This window comes from Pseudorca crassidens, chromosome 20 (assembly GCF_039906515.1).
Source record: "Pseudorca crassidens isolate mPseCra1 chromosome 20, mPseCra1.hap1, whole genome shotgun sequence".
Classification (NCBI taxonomy): Eukaryota; Metazoa; Chordata; class Mammalia; order Artiodactyla; family Delphinidae; genus Pseudorca; species Pseudorca crassidens.
This window is the reverse complement of record NC_090315.1, coordinates 11,183,811-11,196,990: the sequence shown is the minus strand read 5'-3', so window position 1 is coordinate 11,196,990 and position 13,180 is coordinate 11,183,811. Positions and strand designations below refer to the sequence as shown.

The window sequence follows — 13,180 nt, the reverse complement described above, 5'->3', positions numbered from 1 at the left end:
GAGTCGGCTGCTTTTGGGAGCAGACTTTGGGTAAAAGATGGCTTTCTCGGTAGTCTGCTGTGTACAAGTGGAAATTTCCCCCACTTGTGCTCACAGAGCGAGGGGGCTCCGAGCGACACCTCCCGCGCCCTGGTGCCACATGGACGCTCCCAGATGAGGCCCCACCCCTTTGGTTCCACGTGGTCGGCGGCGGGGCCTGAGTGGCTCTGGCTGCTAGGTCTGAGGCGTGGGTCCCGGGATGGCGGGGACCACGTCCGGCGGTGAGTTGCTTCATGGCGGGCCGACGGGGTGCAGAGAGTTGTCTGGCGGGAGGAGAAAAAGGGGTACCCTGGAGCGTTCGGACGGAAAAAGGGACATCCTCGGAGGCAGGATCAGCGGAGAGTGTATCCCCCGGGGGATGGCGGGCAGGGGGGGCGGGGAATTAGAATAGAGAGAAGATATTTTGGTGGGGGGCGGGAACAGCAGTGGAGAGAACAAGGGTTGGGTCGGCGGATATAGGTGCGCCTCTGGTGGACAGACGGGAGAGAGGAAAGTCGCGGTTAGAGGACTGGGACCCTCAGGAAGTTGGGACCAATGGACCAATAGGCGCCCTGAAGGATTGGACCAGCAATTAAGTGTCAGCAGACTCCCGTTTACCCTTCTGCAGGTGCTGCTCGGTTTTCTTGTCCCCCCAACTTTACTGCGACACCCCCAGCCTCAGAGCACACTCATTTCTCTTTGGAGGCGTTGACCGGCCCAGATACAGAACTGTGGCTTATCCAGGCCCCTGTAGACTTCGCCCCAGACTGGTGAGTGGTCCCATGCCACTTAGCAGGAATACTCCTCACCCCAGTGGCTGAACCTGGGGGGAATTTAGAGGGGCTTTCCTGGGGAACCCACAAATGCTGCTTCTCAGCTGCTGCCCCGTCTCACCAAAAGAATCTGACCAAGTTTCTGCCCTCCCCCTTTCTCCCTTCAGCCTCAATGGGCGACTCGTGCCTCTCTCTGGCTCCCGTATCTTGAAGGGCAAGTTGGCAGGCAAGCGGCACCGCTACCGGGTCCTCAGCAGCAGTGGCCCTCAGGCTGGAGGAGGAGCAACCCTGCTGGCCCCGTCAGCAGAGGCGGGAGGGGGACTCACCTCTGCCCCGGCGCTACAGGGCAGCCTGAGGATTTTTGAGGGTCCCCAGGAATCCCTAACAGGGACCCTGCTGCAGCCCATTCCAGCAAATCCCCCACCACAGATCCCCCCGGGCCTGAAGCCTCGGTTCTGTGCCTTTGGAGGCAGCCCACCAGTCACAGGGCCTGGGTCGGTCTTGGCGTTGAAGTCACTGGCTTCCGGGAAGAGGAAAAAGAAGAGGCATGTGCCAGAGCCCTCAGTTCCTCAGGAGGCAGTGAATGAGCCTAGGGCCCTGGAGGTGGACACAGCGTTGGGGTCCTCAGAGGTGGACGTGGGGAAGAAGAAAAAAAAGCAGCAGCTGAAAGACCTGGAGGTGACAGAGCCACTGGCAACAGAGCCTGCTGCTGAGATGTTGGAGCCTCTGGGAGCACTGTCCCCAGCCACCACCAAGAAGAGGAAAAAGAAGCCCAAAGAGGTAGAAATGGTCAAGCCAGAAATGGGGGTGCTGGAGTCAGAAGAAAAGACAGTGGAGCTGGAACTCATGGTTAAAAGTGAGCCTCTGGAAGAGACAGTCCTATCCCCCAGCAAGAAGAGGAAGAAGCAGACGGGGATAGAAAGGATGGAGCCGGTGGAGGGGATGATAGTTGAGCCTCAGCTGCAGATGAAGATGGAGCCACAGGAGGAAGCCATCCCACTGCCGTCCTCGAAGAAGAAGAAAAAAGAAAAGGGGTACAAAGTGATGAGGGGGCCAGGGACTGAGGTTATAGAGCCAGAGATGAAACCTCTGGAGCTCCCAGGGGAGATGATAGAGCCTGAGCTGCCACATGAAGTGGAGCCACAGGCTGAGGCAGTTCTGGCATCCCCCAGAAAGAGAAGGAAGAAAGAAAAACGACAGAATGCAATGATGGAGCCAGGGACGGAGGTGGTGGAGCCACAGGAAGAGGTGATGGAGCCCGAGCCTCAGGCAGCTCTAGCATCCACCAAGAAAAAGAAGAAGAAAGAAAGAGGGCACAAAGCGACAGAGCCAGGGACTGAGATGACTAACCCACAAGGTGAGATGATGGAGCCTGAGCTGCCACATGAGGGGCAGTCTGAGGCCGGGGCCGATCCGGCATCTACCAAGAAGAAGAAAAAGCGGGGCCGGGAAAGCTGGGTGCCAGAGACAGCATCCCAGGAGGAGATGCCAGAGCCGCTGCTGAATCCCGAGTCTGGGGAGGTGGCTCCCACGGGACAGGAGAGGGAGAGGAAGAGGAAGAAGAAGCCGCAGCAGGATCCCGTGTAAGTCTCCGCCAGCGAAACTGATGACTGCAACTCAGACAAGCTGAAAGTGGCCACCTGGGCCATCAGAAGGCGAGAGCAGAGAAGACCCCCACTCCCACTGACCACACCAGCACACCAGCCTGAGCCTGGACCAGGAAAGTGCTTTATTGTTACACCAAGGGCCTCCTTGGCAGCAGAGGTCATCGGGGCACTTTCAAGAAGGGCTCGTGTAAGACATCAAACAACCTTCGAGCCTGGAGGGGAGGGAGAAAGAAAAGGAAGCGGTCATTAAATGAGCCATTTGTTTGATACATCAGAGTGGGTTTTGGTTCTTTTCCTCCTAGCTTGGAGGGGACTCGGGGGGCTAGGAGAGAAGTAGCCTGATCTGGATTCTATCCCAGACTGGCTGTGTGAGGTTGGGCTGGTCCACACCCTCTCTGGGCCTCGGTTTTCCCCATCTGTAGGAGAGGCACTGTGGGCCTTCTGAAACCTCAGAACTTTGGGGTTTGAGGTCCCTTTTACTTGGGGCTCCCTCCTGCCCCCAACCCCTCAAGCCCATTCCCAGGGCTCTTACCTTCTGGGGCCCCAGGCCTGGGCACAAGGCCAGATCTTCCCGCGATGCAGCTATGAGCTGTTCCAGAGACTGAGGAAGGTAGGAGCGAACGATCAGGGGAGGTGAACACAAAACTCTCCCCTGCCCCAGCTGATGAGGGGTGTAAAATATTCCTGGAAGGAACTGATATCCTGCAGGAGGGCAGGGGAGGCAGGAAGGATGGGGGAGAGGACAGGGAGGTAGAAGGGACGCAGGGGGCTTCCTCAAAAAGCAAAGGGGGTAGAAATGCCAGTCGGCACAAGGGAATTGTTCGTTACCCCAAAAGTAGTCAGGAGGGTCTGACTGTCCGTTTTGTTGACTGACTTCACGGTGGTCAGACATTCAGTCACCTGGAAGGGAAGGAGGGGGCAGGGGTGGATTGGAAGAAAGGAGAACAAGACTGAGTCTGTGAGGGCGGCACTGGGTCGCTGCTGTATCCCCAGACTGCCCTGCATGCGGGAGGAGCTCAGTAAATGCTTTCGGGGCATGTTTTTTGATTATGTGTTCTGATGATTAAAAGGTCATCTCAGGGACTTCCCTGGTGGCACAGAGGTTAAGAATCCACCTGCCAAGGCAGGGGACATGGGTTCGAGCCCTGGTCCGGGAAGATCCCACATGCCACGGAGCAACTAAGCCCGTGCACCACAACTACTGAGCCTGTGCTCTAGAGCCCGTGAGCCACAACTACTGAAGCGTGCTCACCTAGAGCCCATGCTCTGCAATAAGAGAAGCCACTGCAATGAGAAGCCTGTGCACCACAACGAAGAGTAGCCCCCGCTCGCCACAACTAGAGAAAGCCCGTGCGTAGCAACAAAAACCCAACACAGCCAAAACTAAATAATAATTAATTAAAAAAAAAAAAAGGTCATCTCAGAGTGATCCCCAACTAGCTGAGAGGGTGTTGGTCATGTGATTCGAAGATAAACGCCATTTATCTTGAGTTGGTTCTGCCCTGGGCACAGACCATAGGCTCTGAAGTTGGACCCGAGTTCAAAACCAGGCCCCGCTGCTTACTCCCTGTGACACCCTGGGCAAGGGAACTGACCTCTCTGGACCTCCGTTTGCAGGCAAATGGGGGTCCTCATAGTACCCACCTCAGGGGTGGCTGTGGACATCCTCCATTACTCTATCATTGGAGCCCAGATTCAACAGTTCGTTCAGCAAATATTCCCTGAGCACTCACTGAGTGTTCAGTGGTGCTGGGGACACAGCAGGGATCGAGATAGCCCCAGCCCTGCCCTCCTGGGGCTCCCAGTCCAGTTCGGGAGACAAATCAGTTCCAGACATGGTGACCCAGATAGGGCTGGGACTGAGGGAGCCCAGCGGGGGGCCCTTGACCTGGCCTGGGTATCCGGGAGGACTTCCTGGAGAAGGAAGCATTAGAGCTGAGATGGGGAAAGATGGGATTAGGCATCTAATCAAGGCAGAGGGAACAGGCACAGAGAAGCGACAGAATGCGGGGGCAGACGGGGCTGCCGGGGTCAAATAGGCAAGGCCTCGGAGAGCATGGTGAGGGCACTGGGGAGCCACGGGAGGGTTTTGAGCAGGAAAGGGCAGGATCAGGTTTGTGCCTAGGAAGACCCCTCTCGCTGCTGTTTGGGCAGGAGAAAGGACTGGAAGCTGAGGGTGGGGTCAGGGAGGGAGAGGTATGACTCGAGATCAGAACTGCAGCTCATACCCCCAAGGAGGAGCTAGGGGGAGGCCCAGGCAGGGAGGAGGTGGCCTCACCCGGGAGACGAAGTCCTGCTCCAGCTTTTCCATCAGGAGGTCCGCCGGCTTCTGCTCGTAAGCCTTGTATGTCTCCAGGTACCGCCCGGCCTCCTCAGGGCTGGGGTGAGAGACATCCGGGTCAGGGGAAGGAGGGGTCATGTTTTAGATTAATTTCATTTGCTGACTCCAAGAATTCCAGACTCTAATGTACAGAGGAATGAATGTTCTCAACCTCCCCCAAGATGCCCCCTGGCGGTAACCCTTGCTTGGTGCATCTTAACACATCTTTTCTGACTAAGGGCCAGAGGATGGGAGCCTGACCAGTTAGGTTCAGGCCCCACTTCCCACCTGAGTTACCCTGGGCCAATGGTTTTCATCTCTCTGGGCCTCGGTTTCCTCATCTGTAAAGTGGGGGACAACTGACAATTAAATGAGTCCACGCTAAGTGCCACGCCTGGCGCTTAGAAGTCTATTTAAGAAATGTTAGCTCTTCTGGGAGGGAGGTCGGTGCACAGAGTTTGGCCGGGTTCGAGAGAGAGAAAAACCAAAAGTACCATTTCTTTTCCCAACCACAGGAAGACAACCTCATGAAGCAGTCAGCTCCCACTACCAAGAAAAATGGAGCTTTGAAGGTCTTTCGTGTAGCACACCTTCAAAAGGAAAGAGCTCCGGACCCTGACTGCTGAATCTTTTACCACAACTAACCCAACTTCACAACCGCCATTCATTTTCCCATTAGGCACTGGGGTTTTTTTGACACGTAATTAACTGTTTCAAAGGTAGTTGAAACAACGAAATCATTAAAAGGGACTGTCTGTGTGTGGAATAAAGGAACAGGAAAAAGCTGGTCTTTTTTCTCTTTGGAACTCGAGGATATTGAGTTGAGTGGAAATAAATAAAGTATTTGTCTTGAGGCATTTTCTTAGCCTTCAGAGTCTAGCTAGTGAGCAATGTTTGTTGATTAAACGTTGATTTATATTTTTGAAAGAAACACTCAGTTTTCTAATTCTGTGTTTTTTCCATGGGCTTTGTTGCTTTCCTCTCACTGTAGCGGGGATTATTATTGTTATTGTTATTAATCATTTGTTCAGGACACACAAGTTAGCGCGCTGTATCCGCTTCCTTGCTTTCGCTTTTGCTCCACAGTACAACCAGGACGTCCTTCCACATCCACAGACGGAGGTCAATCTCATTTACTTAATGGGTCCAAAACATTCCCTAGTTTGGACGTAAAGACATGGGAAATATACCCTGTGTGGGGTCCCAGCTGCATTCCAGGCACTGTCCAAAGCGCTTTATGTTCAGAAGCTCTCCTGAGAGATCCTATAAGGCAGTTATTTTCAATCCATTACGCGGAGGGGGAAACAGACCAGCATTGCCCAAGATCACACGGCGAGGAGGAGAGACAGCTCCTTCAGTGGGTCTGTCTCACCTGGCTGGGCTCTCTATACTCCACTGTGCTACTTCCCACAGCAAAAAGAGCAATTTTTATACTTGCTTTTGTTTTAATATACAATTAATACATAAATACATTTTTCCAAATAGTCAAACAGTGTAGAGGTAACACACCCCCAGGGAGGGCACAGAATTACAAATACATTTACCCTTTGGCCTAAATACCCATTCCTGGGGTTCAGGGCAGTAGTGGGAGTGTTGCTGGTACCAGCAAAAGCTTGGAAATCCACCCAAGTGTCCACCATTAGGGGGCTACAGAGCTGGTCCATCTACACGGTAGAATATTATACAGCTGAAAATGAAAATACTATATAGCTGAAATAGCAAATGAATTACCAAGATATGAAAAGACATAGGAGGAACCTTAAAAGCCTATTGCTAGGACTTCCCTGGTGGCGCAGTGGTTAAGAATCTGCCTGCCAGGGCTTCCCTGGTGGCGCAGTGGTTGAGAGTCCGCCTGCCGACACAGGGGACGTGGGTTCATACCCTGGTCCAAGAAGATCCCACATGCCGCGGAGCGGCTGGGCCCGTGAGCCGTGGCCGCTGAGCCTGCACGTCCGGAGCCTGTGCTCTGCAACGGGAGAGGCCACAACAGTGAGAGGCCCGCGTACCGCAAAAAAAAAAAAAAGAATCCGCCTGCCAATGCAGGGGACATGGGTTCGAGCCCTGGTCCGGGAAGATCCCACATGCCGCAGAGCAACTGAGCCCATGTGCCAGACTACTGAGCCTGTGTGCCAGACTACTGACCCTGCGCTCTAGAGCCCGCGAGCCACAACTACTGAAGCCCGTGCTCCGCAACAAGAGAAGCCACCGCAATGAGAAGCCCACGCACCACAACAAAGAGTAGCCCCCGCTCACCGCAACTAGAGCAAGCCCGTGCGCAGCAACGAAGACCCAACGAAGCCAAAAAGGCACAGAGCTCCGAACCCTTGTAAATTCCTAAGTGATAAGAACGCCAGGAGCATCTTTTGTTCCTCTGAGGTGACTCTGGATGGCTCCTGGATGGGGGCTGGTAGCCAGAAAGTCCAAGCCAGGATTAGAAGCTTGGAATTTTCAGCCCCACCCCCGATCCTCCAGAGGGGAGAGGGGCTGGAAATGGAGTTAATAAGTGATCATGCCTACGTGAGAAGCCTCCATAAAATCCCAACACTAGTACTGGGGTTTGGGGAGCTTCCAGGCTGGCGAACACATCCACACCGGGAGAGTGACACACCCCAGCTCCACAGGGGCTCAGGCCCCTCCCAGACCTTGCCCTGTGTACCTCTTCATCCATGTCCTTTATCATATCCTTTAATGAACTGGTAAGCAGAAGTAAGTGTTTCCCTGAGTTCTGTGAGCTGCGCTAGCAAAATAATCAAACCTGAGGAAGGGGTCATTGGAGGTCCTGACCTATAGCCGGCTGGTCAGAGCACAGGGGATTACCTGGGCTGGCGACTGGCGCCTGCGGTGTGTGTGTGATGGGGCAGCGCTGCGAGCCCTTAACCTGTGGGATCTGACGGCATCTCCAGGTAGACAGTGTCAGAACTGAGCTAAACTGTAGGACACGCAGCTGGCAGAGAACTGCTTGGTGTGGGGAAAATCCTCCACATGTTTGGCGGCCAGCAGTGAAGGGCTTTGTGTGAGGAGTAAAGGAGACGCACAGGATGAAGAGCTGGGCTTTCCAAACACGAGGAGAACTGTGGATTTTTCTATCTCAGCTACATACTGTATGATTCCAACTATATGACATTCTAGAAAAGGCAACGCTACAGAGACAGTAAAAAGGTCAGAGGTCGCCAGGGGTTGGGGGAAGAAAGGGATGCACAGGGCAAGCACAGAGGACCTTTCAGGGCAGTGAAATTATTCTGTAAAATAGTAACTGTGGACACATCACACCCATAGCATGTACACACAAAGAGAGAACCCTAATGTAAACTGTGGACTTCAGTTAATAATAACGGTATCTCAATATTAGTTCATCAGTTGTAACAAATGCACCGCACTAATTAACACAAGATATAAATAACTGCACAAACTGTGTGCAGGGGGAGAGGGGGCATGTGGGACTCTCTGTACTTTCCAATCAATTTTTCTACAAACTTAAAATTTCTCTAAAAAAAAGTCTATTAGTTTTTTTATGTGGACACTATATTAGAATACTACACAGCCATAAAAAATAAAAAATAATGAGGCTGCTCTCTACACTGATGTAGACATAGATATAGAAATGACACGACCACACAAGGCACAGAACAGTATATATACTAGGCTTACTTCTGTCTAAGAAAGAAAATTAACATGTTTTCACACGTGTTTGCGTTTTATAGAAACGTTGGAAGGAAATAAAGAAACCAACAATAATGGTGACCTGTAAGGGTGAGGGGAGTAGAGTGGGAGGGAAGGGGCAGGAGAGAGAGACTTTTAAGGGCATACACTACCATTTATATATATACTGTATACACATATACAGTATCTGAAAGCAATATAAAAACGGTATATATATATATATATTATATATGTAGTTCAAAACTCAGAAGTGATTATATATCTTAATATATATACTTATGTGATATAGGTATATATTATATATACTTATAAAATGTTATATAACTTATATCAATGTATTATACTTATATATTACTTATGTGTATATCATATATACTTATATACACTTATATAATATTTATATACTTACATTTTATAATACTTATACATACTTATATATACAGTATATATATAATCACCTCTGATTTTTTAACTACATGAATATGCTACCTATTCTTTAACAAAAGAAACTAACCATTTCACATTCAGAAGAAAAGAGAAGGGCAGAGGACAGAAGTCTCCCTCCCCTCGGGGCCTCCCCTTGTGCCATTCCCAAGGTTCAACACTGTTCACAGCTTGGAGCCCCTGCAGTTTGTTCACATCTGTATCTGTTCATAAACACGGCTCACTTTCCTTCCTTTTATACATAAATTAAACTATCACGCTCTTTGGTCCTGCAGCTTACTGCACGGATGGTGCCAGGAAGGCCCACGCCACTGCGGATCTGCACACCCAGGGAGGGATGATCGAAGGGGAGACATTCCGAGTGGGGGAATTTCTGCGTTGAAGAGTGTGTCTACTTCCTGTTTTAATAGCCAGTGAAGTCTCCTGCCAACCAAACATGCAGGTGCCCCTTTCATATTATCCATCTGACATTTTCACCAAATTAATGGGTGAAAAATAACGCCTCATTCTTTGAAAATTTACTTTTCCTGATAAGCTGTGTGGCTGATAGTTTTTTCATGTGTTCTTGGCAACCTGCGTTAGACGTTTAAAAACCGGGCTATTTTTTCTTACTGAATTGTAAGAGGCTCTTTATATATATATATATACACATATATACATATATTTGCATATATATGTGTATATATATACACACACATATATATATGCAAATATATGTATATATACACGTAAATATGTAATAAATGTTTAAATACACTCCTATGAATATAAACATTTATATATATTTGAACTGTATAAATATAAAATTTATATATACATATATAAATTAGGGATCATAAGTCTTTGTTTTATATATATATAACAAGTATTTTCTCTTAGTTTGTCACTTGTCTTTTAACTTTGTTTACAGTATCTCTTACCATCTGGAAGTTTTAAATTTTTAATTTACTCAAATTGGGTAACCTTTTCCTTTATGGTGTCTAGGTTTTGGGTCTTGTTTTGGAAGACTTTCCCTACCACAGGATCATAATAAATATATATATATTTTATAAGATTTCTTTGAATACTTTTACTGTAGTTTTGCTTTTTGTGTCTATAATTATCAAGATTTTGTTCTGATTATGGTGTGAGGAAGGGATGTCTTCTTTTCCCTATTGGAGAGCCAATGAAAATAGTCTTTAGAAACCTAGACTTGAAATTAATTATTCAGCCAGATTTTATGTCTAACTCATAAGTGCCTAGTATGGTCCTGGGATTTGATGTACGTCAAGGATATTAAGACCCTACTTTACAGATAAAGAAACTGAAGCCCAGAGAGGCAGTGCCTGGACCAGACTCACACAGGGAGCTCATGGGAGGAAGAAGGGCTGGGAAGATTTGGGGGCAGAAGGGGCAGTAACTCTCAGGATAGAGCCTGACCTGGGAGGGGGCCTCCATCTCACCTCCAGGCGAGGATCAGGGTGCAGTCGGCCAGGATGCACATCTTAGCCAGCTCCTTGAGGGCCTGCTGAGGGTCTTTCTGAGCAGAGAAGAAAATTAGAATGAGGGATCTGGGAGAAAGCAAAGAATTATAGTCTTGGAAGCAGAGCAGCTTAGGGTGCCAAGAGCCTATCACTCAACTGACACTCCCTAATCTCCAACTGGGTCCCCGCCTGTGCAGGACCCAGCAGTGACCAGGACAGCCCTGGCTGTGCCTTCCCGGGACTCACAGTGTGATGAGGGGGACAGACAGTCCCCAGTCAGTGATGACTCAAGAGTGGCCAGCACTGGGGTGGGAGAGCCAGAGGAGCATCTGTCCTACCTGGGGGATTAGGGAGAGCTTCCTAGAGGAGGGGATATCTGAGCTGGGACCTGAAGAAGGATGAGGAGTGAGGGCAACAGAGAGCAGAAAAGGGAATTCCAGGCATAGGGAACAGCGTGTGCAAAGGAAGGGAGGGGAAAGGCTTGAGGAAGCACAATTCACCACTATGGGATGGAGGCTGTGAAATGAAAGGGTGATCCCGTGGAAGCTTAGAGATGAACCAGGAGAGCTGGGCAGGGATCGGGTGACACTGGGCCTCACGGGCCATGGAGAGCACTGGGGGATCACGGAGGGGTTGGGACATCAGATCTGTGTGCCGGAAGACCCCTCTGACTACTGCAGGGTTGAAGCTGGAGGCCACAAGACAAGAAAAGAGGCTGGGGCAGGGACCCAGGCAAGAGGGGAAAGGGCCTGGATCAGGGCCCGGCTGTGAGGATAGAATGAAACAGGTTCAAGAAGTATTGAAGTGGCAGAGGGCAGGGCCTGGTTGAAGGGGGAGTGGGGAAGGAGGAGACGGGTAATCTGACCCGCCACCTCCTGGCCAACACAGCTGTCCATCTCAGATGTGAGAAATTCCCCACTGGGGTTCCAACTTGCATTTCTCCTTAGAAGAGATTCAACAGTCTACCAGGCAACCGGGAGGCCCAAGGCTCCCCATTTCACAGATGGGGGCAGTGAGGCCAATGGAGGAGTGACCCCTGCTTACCACATCCACCTGGACGAGCAGGACCCGCAGGGCGAAGCTCTTCCCCAGGCTCTGCAGCCGCCCATGGATGTAGTCTGGGTGGAGGTTGTGGTAACGGAGACTGCGGGGCGGGAGAGGGAGGGTTGGTAGGTCTCCAGCTAAGAGACGCCAGAAGCCCTTCTCCCCTCTTGCTGGAAGGCAGAGGGCTTGGGGAGCACAGGCAGATCTGAGGCTCAGAGAGGTTAAGTGACTTGCCCAAGGTCACCCTTCAAGAAAGGGGCATGAGGGGACTGGCAGTGAGGGATGCCTGGCTCTGACTCCCTGGAAGGGTGGACCCCCGGATTCTTCACCTAGGAAGAGAAGGACTTTAGGTTTCAGGTGGAGACCAGGAAACCCTAGAGAGTGTATACCGGGGTCAGGGGGTGGTGCTGCACAGCTGGTCTTGGGAAGCAGGGCCCATCCCCGGGACTGCCTGCTTTGACCACAGAGGGCGCTGGCACGGACGGGGTGGGGTGGCTTTGCCACCCAGGAACAAAGGGACATCTCTGCTATAGCAGCTCTCATACACTGCAGGGAGGACAGGAACTTAGAAGTTTCACTTCCCCTGTCTGGAGAGGGGCCGCCAGGAGTGGAGGGAAACTTATTTAACTGTGGCGACGGTTACAGAAATCCTGGCTCCAGTCCTGGTGTCCAGGACATCAGTCCCCCTCCTCCCGCAGCCCCAGAGTCCAGGCGCCCGGCCCCTCCTCCCTCAGACCCAGGATCCAGACCCCCGGCCCCTCCTCCCTCAGATCCAGGATCCAGACCCCCGGCCCCTCCCCCCTCAGACCCAGGATCCAGGCCCCCGGCCCCTCCCCCCTCAGACCCAGGATCCAGGCCCCCGGCCCCTCCCCCCTCAGACCCAGGATCCAGGCCCCCGGCCCCTCCTCCCTCAGACCCAGCGTCCGGGGCCCAGCTGTTGCTTCCGACACCAAGATATCTGCCTCCCACACAGGGTCACACCTAGGCCCGGGCCGTGCCCAGAGGTCTCCCACACAATGGCCGAGAACACCCAGAGCACAGCCCTCGCAGGCCATCTGAGGGTGGGTGGCCCCCAGAGCTCACCTGAGGAAGAGGGCACAGGTGCTCTGGCCCAGCACGTAATCGGGAAGCACATCGCCAAACTCCCAGGGCACGTTGCGCACAAACCTCAGCACGGGGTTGCCCCTCTGGGGGGAGGGAGAACGGAAGCCATTAGCAGAGTGACCCTGGGCCCACCGCCACCCCAGGGCCCCTCCCCCCACCTCCTGCTTTGCACCCGGGGCTTCTCCAGCTCTGCCCTCCTCCTCTCCCCAGACTCCTCCTCCTCCGCAGCCTGGAATGTTCTTGGTACTGGGGCTCTGACCTAGGCCCCTCCTCCCTGGCCCTAGGCCTTAACTAAAGGGTCCCTGGGTCTCTCTCCAGCTCAGCCCTGTCCCCAGCCCCAGCTCGTGTGTCCTTGGTCCACTGGACACCTGTCCCCAGGGATCTACCTCACTGCACTCGGCACTGGCCTCCACACCTGCTCCCCCTCCCAGCCCCAACTCAGGGCCGGCCCCACCATCCAGAGACCCAGGCCTTGTCCTACAAGCTTCCCTCTCCCCCTCATCCACCAGGTGGGACATCTACCTTCTAAGCATCCCCCATGAATTCCTCCCCCTCCACTGCCATGGCCTCCACCCCACCTCCTCCTGGTCTCCTGCCCCAGTGGTGTCCCCTCCTGGCCACCCTCCAAACAGGAGCCAGACGGCTCTTCCTAAAGCACAAAGCTGCCCCTCTCCAGCTCTAAGCCCTGCCATGGCTTCCCAGTGCCCTCAGGAGGAAGCTCCTCACCGTGGCCTGCGACCCTCCACA

General features: G+C 52.3%; 2 protein-coding genes across 7 annotated transcripts in view; one reads left to right on the top strand and one right to left on the bottom strand.

The window, feature by feature from the left end:
* The first annotated feature begins 2 nt into the window (after window positions 1-2).
* On the top strand, window positions 3-2,667 carry POLR1G (RNA polymerase I subunit G). 2 transcript variants are annotated; one of them, XM_067718679.1, is made up of 3 exons: window positions 104-260; window positions 647-788; window positions 959-2,667. In XM_067718679.1, exons 1-3 carry the CDS (start codon window positions 239-241, stop codon window positions 2,376-2,378), a joined length of 1,584 nt encoding a protein of 527 aa, XP_067574780.1. In that variant the 5' UTR covers window positions 104-238; the 3' UTR covers window positions 2,379-2,667. The 2 variants fall into 2 exon arrangements, with proteins under 2 accessions (XP_067574781.1, XP_067574780.1); XM_067718680.1 differs by lacking the exon at window positions 647-788 and having other exon boundaries at window positions 3-260.
* The window catches only part of ERCC1 (ERCC excision repair 1, endonuclease non-catalytic subunit), a 27,578-nt gene continuing 16,895 nt past the window's right edge, over window positions 2,498-13,180 (bottom strand). For 2 of the 5 annotated variants that reach the window (XM_067718693.1, XM_067718696.1), the window contains 7 exons: window positions 12,413-12,516; window positions 11,330-11,429; window positions 10,265-10,341; window positions 4,677-4,776; window positions 3,227-3,298; window positions 2,931-2,999; window positions 2,498-2,610 (listed from right to left, as the gene is read on the bottom strand). In XM_067718693.1, coding sequence (XP_067574794.1) covers window positions 2,557-2,610; window positions 2,931-2,999; window positions 3,227-3,298; window positions 4,677-4,776; window positions 10,265-10,341; window positions 11,330-11,429; window positions 12,413-12,516 — 576 coding nt within the window. In that variant the 3' untranslated portion in view covers window positions 2,498-2,556. Of the gene's footprint in view, window positions 2,611-2,930; window positions 3,000-3,226; window positions 3,299-4,626; window positions 4,777-6,143; window positions 6,685-10,264; window positions 10,342-11,329; window positions 11,430-12,412; window positions 12,517-13,180 lie in introns of those variants that run through there. The other 3 variants (XM_067718694.1, XM_067718695.1, XM_067718697.1) reach the window with 3 other exon arrangements.